At 45.7% G+C, this 14161-nt stretch overlaps 1 protein-coding gene across 3 annotated transcripts in view; it reads right to left on the bottom strand.

The window, feature by feature from the left end:
- Positions 1-267: 267 nt before the first annotated feature.
- Positions 268-14161, bottom strand: part of LOC118393633 (src substrate cortactin-like) — a 28668-nt gene continuing 14774 nt past the window's right edge. For all 3 annotated transcript variants that reach the window (XM_035786488.2, XM_035786490.2, XM_035786489.2), the window contains 6 exons: positions 6266-6321; positions 6107-6176; positions 3927-4198; positions 3208-3358; positions 2422-2490; positions 268-2217 (listed from right to left, as the gene is read on the bottom strand). In XM_035786488.2, the coding sequence (XP_035642381.1) occupies positions 2081-2217; positions 2422-2490; positions 3208-3358; positions 3927-4198; positions 6107-6176; positions 6266-6321 (755 nt within the window). In that variant the 3' untranslated portion in view covers positions 268-2080. The remainder of the gene's footprint in view (positions 2218-2421; positions 2491-3207; positions 3359-3926; positions 4199-6106; positions 6177-6265; positions 6322-14161) is intronic.

Here is a 14161-nt window from a genome sequence, read left to right as displayed (position 1 = left end):
TCTGTTGCCAAAATAAAAAATAAATAAAAAAAGGTACACTGTATTTAAAGGAATGGCCTAAGATAAATGTACTGAAAACCCTATTGAATGAAAACCACACAAGTGGGAGGGTTTCAATGGTTGAATTACATTTATTCAGCGCGCGCAAGGGAACCATGCCTGCAAAGCCCATTACGCACCTTCACAAGGTTGAGGATGTGTTATACAGAAGCTGTTACTTTCAGGATGTAGATAGCAAAGTGTAAAGACGAAGCGAAGTAACCAAAATACTATCCATACATTGTTTATTTAAACTATTTACTTACAAAAAAAAGAACAAGCAGGTAATGTAGTGACTTGAGCAAGCAGAAGTACAGATAAAAAGAAACAAATATAAAAAGGTCACTTTATTATTATAAAACCCTAAAGAATGTATTTGATGAGACCCCATCCCCACTCACCTACTTAAGCTACACTATTGCATTAGATCACCGTGACGTTGGGGTGAGATTGTCATCGGTTAAAATAATCACTCTGCGTTTTAGAAACAATCACAGTCAAAATCCCCTTTATAGCCCAATATTGTTAGAGTATTATTTTAGTACTTATAGCCACCTATAGATAAATATCACTCAGTCAACAGTACATGTCGGTCATGATACGGATGTCAATGTGGCCCCAGACATCATAATATACCAAGTTCCACATACAGTACATGAACACGCTACAGACATGACATAGAACACGTGACAGACTCCTGTCACAGGCAGCGTGACATCACGCCTGTGACAAAATATACAGGTCTGGTCTACATCGAACACGCAGCGGGGGCAGGGGTTTGAAAAACAAATAATTTTTTCGACTCAATATATATTTCTTAGAGCATCATAAAAACATCTTTCTGTACATCGTTTACTTTCAGCATCCTATCTGACATGATCTACCGCAGGACTATGGGCGAGTGATTGTAAAGACAGACGGCTCCATTATTTATCTTCTTCTACTGCTTTCTGGAGTCTTCTTTCGTGACAATGAGAAAAGGAGGAGACGAGACGCAGCAGAGGTTCACAACATCTATGGTGATCATATTCGCCCCTTGATTAAAGCGAACGCAGGCGTTACACCAAAAATGTGGGTAAGCCTAAGCAAACTTACGGTTTTCAACAACACATCCTCAAAAACATCCCTATTGGGTTTCTTCGTGTTATCTGATCTCCGCTGACTAAAGCAAACAAGTGTTCCAAAGAGAGAGAGAGAAATCCCCGCGGCTCAGAGTTCTCTCCGAACCAGCTACACCAATTCAGTTACACACCGATCAATTGGTCTGCACTATTACCAAACTGAACCAAAGTGCTAGCACACCAATCAACGTCAAACCACTTCTGGAAGTGGCATTAAAAAAAAAAAATCTAAACATAATACATTTCCAGTGTTATGTCATCATGCTAGTTCCAAACTTGGTCTAAAAGTTACTTTAAGCCTTCTTAAAAGAGGACCACAATGTCACTATATCCACACAAAGCATGGGGTTCATTTCTACGTCACCTCTGTGATCTCCATCTTTGGTGATGTTAATATCTATACTGCGAGTGATACTGTAGCAGCCAGGTCTCAATCGATACCGTGGAAGTTTGAATACATGTCAAAGAGGGAACATTTTCATTTAAAGTAAATAAACTAACTGGTGCAAGTGGGGCAAAGCAGCAAGAGTGTCTGGCATCTTATAGAAAACCAAGAATATAGCCATTATAATGGGGGAGTAGTGTTTTTCTGATGACTTGCTTTACCATGAAAGGCCTTTCTGTCATAGCAGGGCTCACCCGCTCACTCTCTTTATCTCTCTCGATTGCGTAGCAGAGCCAGGGTGAGTGTTTGTCCGTGAATCTTCTTTTATTCTGAGTCCTTTATCAGGCTGAAGCCTCCTCCCAAGGAGAGGAGGGAGAGAAAGGAAGAAAGACAGGGACAGCTGAAAGACCTGAGAATGTCGAGCACACTTGAAAGAAGCACCGTGATCAACAGAATGAGAGAGCGCGAGAAAAAGAGAGGAATCAGAAGAGATGGATGGGATGGGGAGAGAGACTGTTTGGTGTAGTGGGCGGGCTCATTGCCGAACCTCAACGTAATTGGCTGGGAAGAGGCCGTAGGCACCCCGGCACACACCCCTCCACCAGCCCTCGTCAATCATCTCAATGTTAGTGATGATGTCATCAGGGTCGAAAGAGATCTCGTCATCACCAGCTGGAAGGCAGACATTCCATATCAGTTGACTTTACATTCCAATGCCCTCATATTATAAAGAATGTCAAAATGGTTTGTGTATATCATGAATGCGTCCAAATTATTGTATTTATGGGGTAATTATGAGATATTGATTTTAAAAATTAGGGCTTTGATAGATGTGATGATCAAAGTATAGACAATAGAGGGCTTGCTTCCACTCACCTGCTTGATAGTCATACAGGGCCACTGCGGTTAACCCCAAGTCCTCACCGTACTCATATGTCTGGACTTCTGCAGGGAAAAGACAAAACATAAGGGGAGATTGTCAATTGGGAAAAATTCGGTCCTCTCCTTGACTCCTCCGTCCTCCTCTCCCTCGTGACCCGGAAACCGTGGTCGCCATATGTAGGAGTGTCAATTCATTAATAGTTGAACAGAGGAGTATGCGCCTCTCCTTGATGGCCTTTTCCACCCGAGGATACTTAAGTGAATCCTAGCGGGGAAAGTGTTGTAATCCGCCACACCCTCTCCCTCTTTGCATCAGCTGTTGTTTTCACGTAGGATGAACGTATGCACACCATAAAAAAATACTCCAGTAATTTTTTTGTCAATAAAATGTCAGGCACTAGCTCTCCTGTTTTTACTACCTTATGCATATTTTGGGATTCCTCTGTAAATGTAATTTGCCTGAATACGCGCTGCTGTAGGAGAGTCATTTCATGCATTTGTTTCCACGTTTCCTCTCTTCCCCTCTTCAGGTCAAAGGTAATCGAGGAGAGGACGCAAGGAACTGAGCGAATCCAATCGAGATTCTCCCAATGGCTTGACAGGTGAAAACAGTAAGGTAGAAGCTCATCATTAGGCAGTTCTTTCAAACCAGTACAATGAAGGAGGGGGGGGGGGGCATATTTGTTTTTTACGAGAAAGCCAAGTTAGAAATGGAGTTCACAGTAACTCAGCATATGGCATGTGCTACTCCTCCCCTCTCTTTCACTCTCATTCGCTCACCTCCTGTCTCGTCAGGACTCTGGAAGAGTCCCTCCTCCTGGGCGGGAGGCTCCTCATACGTCTGCTCGGCAGAGGGCCGGGAGATGGGCTCTGCCTCGTACAGATCTTCCCCATTCTCCGCTGCTGCAGGATCCTCGTACACACCAGAGTCCTGACACAGCCAGCAGAGGGTGACACACAGTCAGATAACAGCTCCTAACCCCTGGGTCAATTCAAAAACCCTGGGTCAATACTCACAAACATGATTCAAACCGTTTTAGAAACTTCAGTGTTTTCTATCCAAATCTACTAATAATATGCATATCTTATATTCTTGGCATGAGTAGCAGGAAGTTGAAATTGGGCATACTATTTATCCAAAAGTGAAAATGCTGCCCCCCATACCTTAAGAAGTTAATTAACTATGCATTTTTGGGACTTTACCTTATTTTTCTTCCTCTATGAAAATATCACAGAAAGCATGGCAAGGAAGGAAGGAAAGTTAAAGTCACAAAGTAAAAGCGAGAAGAGAACTGCAGCATTGGAATAAGTCAGACCATCCTTGTTCACGCCAATGTCACTTCACTTCAAGGACTGAGTCATCCATTTTTGAAGGATGTACTCATCCATATTTTACTCAGCAACATAACTCCTAGCAAAAAAGTGATGCGCATGTTGGCATGTTAAGCAAACAGGCATTTGTGGCAGTGCAGTGATTGGTGGAACCGGTTGTCATTCACCTGGTAAACTGGGTCGGCGGCTACAGGTACACATGAAGGTGAGGCTTGCTGGGCAGGAGGGGTAGGGCTAATGGTGGGGATGGTCTCAGAAGCCGGGGAGGCAGGCTTGGCCTTGGCAGTCTCCTCTATCTTGCGCCGCGCCTCGTCTTGCTCTTGCTTCTCTTTGGCCTGGCGGCGGGTTCTCTCCCCCTCCGCCCGTTTCTTGTCCTCCTCCTCATTCTGCTTGGCGATGTTCTCGAAGCGGGCCTTGATGCTGCCCGTGCTGCTGCCGGCTAGGGAGGGATGACACAGGGAGGGCAGATCATAATCAAACCAGTGGTTCAAGTTCATATTCTGCAATGATCTTGACAAACATATCACACATATACACACACGCTGATTAGACCTTAGACTGGTTAGGCGCCGCCGACAGAGATGGCCGCCTCGCTTCGTGTACCTAGGAAACTATGCAGTTTAGTTTTTTCACGTGTTATTTCTTACATTAGTACCCCAGGTCATCAAGAAAGCTAAGATAACTGAGCTAAACGACTAGCACTCACTTCCGTCATCATGAAGTGCTTTGAGAGACTAGTCAAGGACCATATCACCTCCACCCTACCTGACACCCTAGACCCACTCCAATTTGCTTACCGCCCAAATAGGTCCACAGACGATGCAATCTCAACCACACTGCCCTAACCCATCTGGATAAGAGGAATACCTATGTGAGAATGCTGTTCATCGACTACAGCTCGGCATTCAACACCATAGTACCCTCCAAGCTCGTCATCAAGCTCGAGACCCTGGGTCCCGACCCCGCCCTGTGCAACTGGGTACTGGACTTCCTGACGGGCCGCCCCCAGGTGGTGAGGGTAGGCAACAACATCTCCACCCCGCTGATCCTCAACACTGGGGCCCCACAAGGGTGCGTTCTGAGCCCTCTCCTGTACTCCCTGTTCACCCACGACTGCGTGGCCACGCACGCCTCCAACTCAATCATCAAGTTTGCGGACGACACAACAGTGGTAGGCTTGATTACCAACAACGACGAGACGGCCTACAGGGAGGAGGTGTGGGCCCTCGGAGTGTGGTGTCAGGAAAATAACCTCACACTCAACGTCAACAAGACTAAGGAGATGATTGTGGACTTCAGGAAACAGCAGAGGGAACACCCCCCTATCCACATCGATGGAACAGTAGTGGAGAGGATAGCAAGTTTTAAGTTCCTCGGCATACACATCACAGACAAACTGAATTGGTCCACCCACACAGACAGCATTGTGAAGGTGCAGCAGCGCCTCTTCAACCTCAGGAGGCTGAAGAAATTTGGCTTGTCACCAGAAGCACTCAAACTTCTACAGATGCACAATCGAGAGCATCGTGGCGGGCTGTATCACCGCCTGGTACGGCAACTGCTCCATCTACAACCGTAAGGCTCTCCAGAGGGTAGTGAGGTCTGCACAACGCATCACCGGGGGCAAACTACCTGCCCTCCAGGACACCTACACCACCCGATGTTACAGGAAGGCCATAAAGATCATCAAGGACAACAACCACCCGAGCCACTGCCTGTTCACCCCGCTATCATCCAGAAGGCGAGGTCAGTACAGGTGCATCAAAGCTGGGACCGAGAGACTGAAAAATAGCTTCTATCTCACGGCCATCAGACTGTTAAAACAGCCACCACTAACATTGAGTGGCTGCTGCCAACACACTGACTCAACTCCAGACACTTTGATAATGGGAATTGATGGGAAATGTAAAATATATCACTAGCCACTTTAAACAATGCTACCTAATATAATGTTTACATACCCTACATTATCCATCTCATATGTATACGTATATACTGTACTCTATATCATCTACTGCATCTTTATGTAATACATATATCACTAGCCACTTTAACTATGCCACTTTGTTTACATACTCATCTCATATGTATATACTGTACTCGATACCATCTACTGCATCTTGTCTATGCCACTCTGTACCATCACTCATTCATATATCTTTATGTACATATTCTTTATCCCCTTACTGTGTATAAGACAGTCGTTTTGGAATTGTTAGTTAGATTACTTGTTGGTTATTACTGCATTGTCGGAACTAGAAACACAAGCATTGCTACACTCGCATTAACATCTGCTAACCATGTGTATGTGACAAATAAAATGTGATTTGATTTTGTGTTTACTTACCAGTTTCCACAGGCTTGGTCCTCTGGTAGGCAGGTCTTGGTTTCTCCACATCCTCAAAGTTACCTGCACTCTGCCATTCAAACGAGAGGGAGGAGAGTAACTCCACACAATAGATGAGAAATCCCCAGTCTTCAGATATTAGGTATAAAGACAACGTACCTTATCCATTCTGTCCGTCTGGATGCCAAACTTTCCTCCAAACCCATGGGAGTAGTCTGTAAACAGCAGAGAATAAATAGTTAGTATGCCTTTTATTCACAGGTTCAAGTGATAGTTCACGTGTAAAGTGATATTTTTTTGGGGGGGGGGGCATCGCTTAATTTTAAGAAAGGGATAAAGTATACCTGTGAAAAGGGGATCAAATAAAATGAAGAAAAAAAAAAAACTTAGAATGGAGGAAAGGTAGGGCTGGGCAATACATTGTGTATTTGTTGGTATCGTGAAACAGTGCACGGATAGTATTTGCCAGTTGTCAGTATTCCACAATATTCACACTACCTCTCTCTTCTGCCAAAATCTGTAGCCATTGTTGCCTACTTGGGTTTATGTTAACATAACCCCTATTCAGAAATATTACCATACAATAGGAATGTCCAAAAGGAATGTATTTATATGCATTTATAATACTAATTATATCCTAGGATCCTACAAGTTTGTGTTCTATCTATAGACTTTTGTATGTATGTGGACACCCCTTCAAATTAGTTGATTCAGCTATTTCAGCCACACTCATTGCTGACAACTGTATAAAATCAAGCAAACAGTCATGCAATCTCCATAGACAAATATTGTCCACAGAATGGCCTTACTGAAGAGGTCAGTGACCTTCAACGTGGCGCATTGGATCATAGGATGACACCTTCCCAACAAGTCAGTTCGTCACATTTCTGCCCTGCTAGAGCTGCCCCGGTCAACTGTAAGTGCTGTTATTGTGAAGTTGAAACGTCTTGGAGCAACAACAGCTCGGCCGCAAAGTGGTAGGCCACACAAACTCACAGAACGGGACCGCCGAGTGCTGCAGCGCATAGTACATAAAAATCGTCTGTCCTCAGCTGCAACACTCACTTCAGAGTTCCAAACTGCCTCTGGGAGCAACGTCAGCATATGAACTGTTCATCTGGAGATTCAGGAAATGGGTTTTCATGGCCGAGCAGCCCACACAAGCCTAAAATCACCATACGCAATGCCAACTGACAGCTGGAGTGGTGTAAAGTTCGCCGTCATTGGATTTTGGATCACTGGAAACACGTTCTCTGGAGAGCTGAATCACGCTTCACCATCTGGCAATCTGACAGATGAATCTGGGTTTTGGCAGATGCCAGGAGAACGCTACATGCCCCAATGCATAGTGCCAAATGTAACATTTGGTAGAGGAGGAATAATGGTCTGGGGCTGTTTTTCCATGGTTCGGGCTAGGCCCCTTAGTTCCAGTGAAGGGAAATCTTAACGGTACAGCATACAAATTACATTCTAGACAATTCTGTGCTTCAATTTGGCAGCAACAATTTGGGGAAGGTCCATGGCCGTTCCAGCATGACAATGCCCACGTGCACAAAACGAGGTCCATTCAGAAATTGTTTGTCGAGATCGGTGTGGAAGAACTTGACTGGCCTGCACAGAGCCCTGACCTCAACCCCATTGAACACTTTTGGGATGAATTGGAATGCCGACTGCAAACTAGGCCTAATCACCCAACATCAGTGCCCGACCTAACTAATGCTCGTGGCAAAACGGAAGCAAATCATAGCAGCAATGTTCCAACATATTGTGGAAAGCCGTCCCAGAAGTGTAGAGGCTGATATAGCAGCAAATGGGGTGACCAACTCCATATTAATGACCATGATTTTGGAAAATTGATATTGGACAAAAAGGTGTCCTTATACTTTAGGTCAAGTAGTGTGTGTTTAACTATGCATGTGTATACGTATTTATGTGCATATGTATGTCTGCCTGTCTATGTACAGTACCAGTGAAAAAAGTTGACAATCATCCAAGGGTTTTTCTTTATTTTTACAATTTTCTACATAGGAGAATAATAGTGAAGACGTCAAAACTATGGAGGAAAAAAACTGCTTTTCACACTTCGCATTCTCTCAACCAACTTCATGAGGAATGCTTTTCCTACAGACATCAAATCAAAATGTTATTGGTGACATACTCGCAATAACATCTGCTAACCACGTGTGTAGCGAAATGATTATGAAGGAGTTCCCACACACGCTGAGCACTCGTTGGCTGATTTTACTTCCTTCATGGTCCAACTCATCCCAAACCATCTCAATTGGGTTGAGGTCGGGCGATTGTGGAAGCCAGGTCATCTGATGCAGCACTACATCGCTCTCTTTCTTGGTCAAATGGCCCTTACACGGCTTGGAGGTGTGTTGGGTCATTGTCATGCTGAAAAACAAATAATCCCACTTAGCACAAACAAGATGGGATGGCATATCACTGCAGAATGCCTTGAATTCTAGATAAATCACAAACAATGTCACCAGCAAAGCACCCCCACACCTCCATGCTTCACGGTGGGAACCACATATGGCGAGCATCCGTTCACCTACGCTGCGTCTCAAAGACTTCCGGCGCCGACAGAGATGGCCGCCTCGCTTCGCGTTCCTAGGAAACTATGCAGTTTGTTTTTTTACGTGTTATTTCTTACATTGGTACCCCAGGTCTTCGGTTTCATTATATACATTCAAGAAGAAATACTGAATATAAGAGCAGCGTCAACTCACCATCAGTACGACCAAGAATATGACTTTCCCGAAGCGGATCCTGTGTTCGGCCTTTCACCCAGGACAACGAAATGGATCCCAGCCGGCGGCCCCAAACAACGACTTCGTAAAAGAGGGAAACGAAGCGGTCTTCTGGTCAGACTCCGGAGACTGGCACATCGAGCACCACTCCCTAGCATACTTCTCGCCAATGTCCAGTCTCTTGACAACAAGGTTGATGAAATTCAAGCAAGGGTAGCATTCCAGAGGGACATCAGAGACTAACGTTTTTTGCTTCACGGAAACATGGCTCACTCGAGAGACGCTATCAGAGTTGGTGCAGCCAGCTGGTTTCTCCACGCATTGCGCCGACAGAAACAAACATCTTTCTGGTAAGAAGAAGGGGAGGCGTATGCTTTATGGTTAACGAGATGTGGTGTGGTCACAACAATATACAGGAACTCAAGTCCTTCTCTTCACCTGATTTAGAATTCCTCACAATCAAATGTCGACCGCATTATCTACCAAGGGAATTCTCTTCGATTATAATCACAGCCGTATATATTCCCCCCCAAGCAGACACATCGATGGCTCTGAACAAACTTTATTTGACTCTTTGCAAACTGGAAACCACATATCCTGAGGCTGCATTCATTGTAGCTGGGGAATTTAACAAGGCTAATCTGAAAACAAGACTCCCTAAATTGTATCAGCATATCGATTGCGCAACCAGGGCTGGTAAAACCTTGGATCATTGCTATTCTAACTTCCGCAACGCATATAAGGCCCTCCCCTGCCCTCCTTTCGGAAAAGCTGACCACGACTCCATTTTGTTGCTCCCTGCCTACAGACAGAAGCTAAAACAAGAAGCTCCTGCGCTGAGGTCTGTTCAACGCTGGTCCGACCAATCTGATTCCACGCTCCAAGACTGCTTCCATCACGTGGACTGGGATATGTTTCGTATTGCATCAAACAACAACATTGACGAATACACTGATTCAGTGTGCGAGTTCATTAGAACGTGCGTTGAAGATGTCGTTCCCATAGCAACGATTAAAACATTCCTAAACCAGAAACCGTGGATTGATGGCAGCATTCGCGTGAAACTGAAAGCGCGAACCACTGCTTTTAAATCAGGGCAAGGTGACCAGAAACATGACCGAATACAAACAGTGTAGCTATTCCCTCCACAAGGCAATCAAACAAGCTAAGCGTCAGTATAGAGACAAAGTAGAATCTCAATTCAACGGCTCAGACACAAGAGGTATGTGGCAGGGTCTACAGTCAATCACGGTTACAAAATCAAAACCAGACCCGTCACGGACCAGGATGTCTTGCTTCCAGGCAGACTAAATAACTTTTTTGCCAGCTTTGAGGACAATACAGTGCTACTGACATGGCCCGCAACCAAAACATGCGGACTCTCCTTCACTGCAGCCGAGGTGAGTAAAACATTTAAACGTGTTAAACCTCGCAAGGCTGCAGGCCCAGACGGCATCCCCAGCCGCGCCCTGAGAGCATGCGCAGACCAGCTGGCTGGTGCGTTTACGGAAATATTCAATCAATCCTTATCCCAGTCTGCTATTCCCACATGCTTCAAGAGGGCCACCATTGTTCCTGTTCCCAAGAAAGCTAAGGTAACTGAGCTAAACGACTACCGCCCCGTAGCACTCACGTCCGTCATCATGAAGTGCTTTGAGAGACTAGTCAAGGACCATATCACCTCCACCCTACCTGACACCCTACACCCACTCCAATTTGCTTAACGCCCAAATAGGTCCACAGACGATGCAATCTCAAACACACTGCCCTAACCCATCTGGACAAGAGGAATACCTATGTGAGAATGCTGTTCATCAACTACAGCTCAGCATGTAACACCATAGTACCCTCCAAACTCGTCATCAAGCTCGAGACCCTGGGTCTCGACCCCGCCCTGTGCAACTGGATACTGGACTTCCTGACGGGCCGACCCCAGGTGGTGAGGGTAGGTAACAACATCTCCACCCCGCTGATCCTCAACACTGGGGCCCCACAAGGGTGCGTTCTGAGCCCTCTCCTGTACTCCCTGTTCACCCACGACTGCGTGGCCACGCACGCCTCCAACTCAATCATCAAGTTTGCGGACGACACTACAGCGGTAGGCTTGATTACCAACAACGACGAGACGGCCTACAGGGAGGAGGTGAGGGCCTTCGGAGTGTGGTGTCAGGAAAATAACCTCACACTCAACGTCAACAAAACTAAGGAGATGATTGTGGACTTCAGGAAACAGCAGAGGGAACACCCCCCTATCCACATCGATGGGACAGTAGTGGAGAGGGTAGTAAGTTCAGTTCCTCGGCGTACACATCACAGACAAACTGAATTGGTCCACCCACACAGACAGCATTGTGAAGAAGGCGCAGCAAGAAGAAATTCAGCTTGTCACCAAAAGTACTCAAACTTCTACAGATGCACAATCGAGAGCATCCTGTCGGGCTGTATCACCGCCTGGTACGGCAACTGCTCCATCTACAACCGTGAGGCTCTCCAGAGGGTAGTGAGGTCTGCACAACGCATCACCGGGGGCAAACTACCTGCCCTCCAGGACACTTACACCACCCGATGTCACAGGAAGGCCATAAAGATCATCAAGGACAACAACCACCCGAGCCACTGCCTGTTCACCCTGCTATCATCCAGAAGGCGAGGTCAGTACAGGTGCATCAAAGCTGGGACTGAGAGACTGAAAAACAGCTTCAATCTCATGGCCATCAGACTGCTAAACAGCCACAACTAACATGAGTGGCTGCTGCCAACACACTGACTCAACTCCAGCCACTTTAATAATGGGAATTGATGTAAAATATATCACTAGCCACTTTAAACAATGCTACTTAATATAATGTTTACAGACCCTACATTATTCATCTCATATGTATACGTATATACTGTACTCTATATCATCTACTGCATCTTTATGTAATACATGCATCACTAGCCACTTTAAACTATGCCACTTTGTTTACATACTCATCTCATATGTATATACTGTACTCGATACTATCTACTGCATCTTACCTATGCCGCTCTGTACCATCACTCATTCATATATCTTTATGTACATATTCTTTATCCCTTTACACTTGTGTGTATAAGGTAGTAGTTTTGGAATTGTTAGTTAGATTACTCGTTGGTTATTACTGCATTGTTGGAACTAGAAGCACATGCATTTCGCTACACTCGCATTAACATCTGCTAACCATGTGCATGTGACAAATACATTTGATTTGAAAGACACGGTGGTTGGAACCAAAAATCTCAAATTTGGACTAATCAGACCAAAGGACAGATTTCGCCCGGTATAATGCCATTTGCTCGTGTTTCATGGCACAAGCAAGTCTTCTCATTATCGGTGTCCTTTAGTAGTGGTTTCTTTGCAGCAATTCGACCATGAAGGCCTAATTTACGCAGTCTCCTCTGAACAGTTGATATTGAGATGTGTCTGTTACTTGAACTCTGAAGCATTTATTTGGGCTGCCATTCCATAGATTGGTAACTCTAATGAACTTATCCTCTGCAGCAGTGGTAACTCGGTCTTCCTTTCTTGTGGCGGTCCTTATGAGAGCCAGTTTCACAGCGCTTGATGGTTTTTACGACTGCACTTGAAGAAACGTTCAAAGTTCTTGAAATGTTGCGCATTGACTGACCTTCATGTCTTAAAGTAATGGACTGTCATTTCTCTTTGCTCATTTGAGTCCAAACTGGTACTGTATATTATTGCAATTGGTGATTCATTTCTATTTTGTCAATATCGTCCGGCCCTGGGGGTAGGTTTGCACAGTAGGGGTGATGTTTTGAAGGGGGACTAGGATGAGTAAAGGGCAAAGGCACTTTAGACATTCCAAAACAGTGCTAGGGCAAAAGGGAGGAGAGTAAACTTTGGAAAGAAAACGAGGGATGGTGTGTTCTGTGCCTTGCTGAGACTCGTGCTTGGCCAGCCTCTCCTTGTGCTCATAACCCAGGGCACATTGGTCTTGCTTCTCCACCTCTACCCCATACTGCCCTCCGAACCCACACTTATAGTCTGAAACAATACACAAACATATATACACACCGATACACATATACACATTATACACTGCTCATAAAAATAAAGAGAACCCTAAAATAACACATCCTAGATCTGAATGAATGAAATATTCTTATTAAATACTATTTTCTTTACATAGTTGAATGTGCTGACAACAAAATCACACAAAAAAAATGTATCAACCCATGGAGGTCTGGATTTGGAGTCACACTCAAAATTAAAGTGGAAAACCACAATACAGGCTGATCCAACTTTGATGTAATGTCCTTAAAACAGGTCAAAATGAGGCTCAGTAGTGTGTGCGGCCTCCACGTGCCTGTGTGACTTCCCTACAACACCTGGGCATGCTCCTGATGAGGTGGCGGATGGTCTCCTGAGGGATCTCATCCCAGACCTGGACTAAAGCATCCGACAGTCTGTGGTGCAACGTGGCGTTGGTGGATGGAGCGAGACATGATGTCCCAGATGTGCTCAACTGGATTCAGATCTGGGGAACGGGCGGTCCATAGCATCAATGCCTTCCTCTTGCAGTAACTCCTGACACACTCCAGCCACATGAGGTCTAGCATTGTCTTGCATTAGGAGGAACCCAGGGCCAACCGCACCAGCATATGGTCTCACAAGGGGTCTGAGGATCTCATCTCGGTACCTAATGGCAGTCAGGCTAACTCTGACGAGCACATGGAGGGCTGTGCGGCCCCCCAAAGAAATACCACCCCACACCATGACTGACCCAAAGCCAAACCGGTCATGCTGGAGGATGTTGCAGGCCGCAGAACATTCTCCACAGCGTCTCCAGACTGCCACATGGGCTCAGTGTAAACCTGCTTTCATCTGTGAAGAGCACAGGGCGCCAGTGGCGGATTTGCCAATCTTGGTGTTCTCTGGCAAATGCCAAAAGTCCTGCACGGTGTTGGGCTGTAAGCACAACCCCCACCTGTGGACGTCGGGCCCTCCCCTCATACCACCCTCATGGAGTCTGTTTCTGACCGTTTGAGCAGACACATGCACATTTGTGGCCTGCTGGAAGTTATTTTGCAGGGCTCTGGCAGTGCTCCTCCTTGCACAAAGGCAGAGATAGCGGTCCTGCTGCTGGGTTGCTGCCCTCCTACGGCCTCTTCCATGTCTCCTGATGTACTGGCCTGTCTCCTGGTAGCGCCTCCATGCTCTGGACACTACGCTGACAGACACAGCAAACATTCTTGCCACAGCTCGCATTGATGGATGAGCTGCACTACCTGAGCCACTTGTGTGGGTTGTAGACTC

Source organism: Oncorhynchus keta, chromosome 14 (genome assembly GCF_023373465.1).
Source record: "Oncorhynchus keta strain PuntledgeMale-10-30-2019 chromosome 14, Oket_V2, whole genome shotgun sequence".
Taxonomy (NCBI): Eukaryota; Metazoa; Chordata; class Actinopteri; order Salmoniformes; family Salmonidae; genus Oncorhynchus; species Oncorhynchus keta.
Note: the sequence above shows the minus strand (reverse complement) of the source record. Positions and strands in the feature narration are given on the sequence as shown.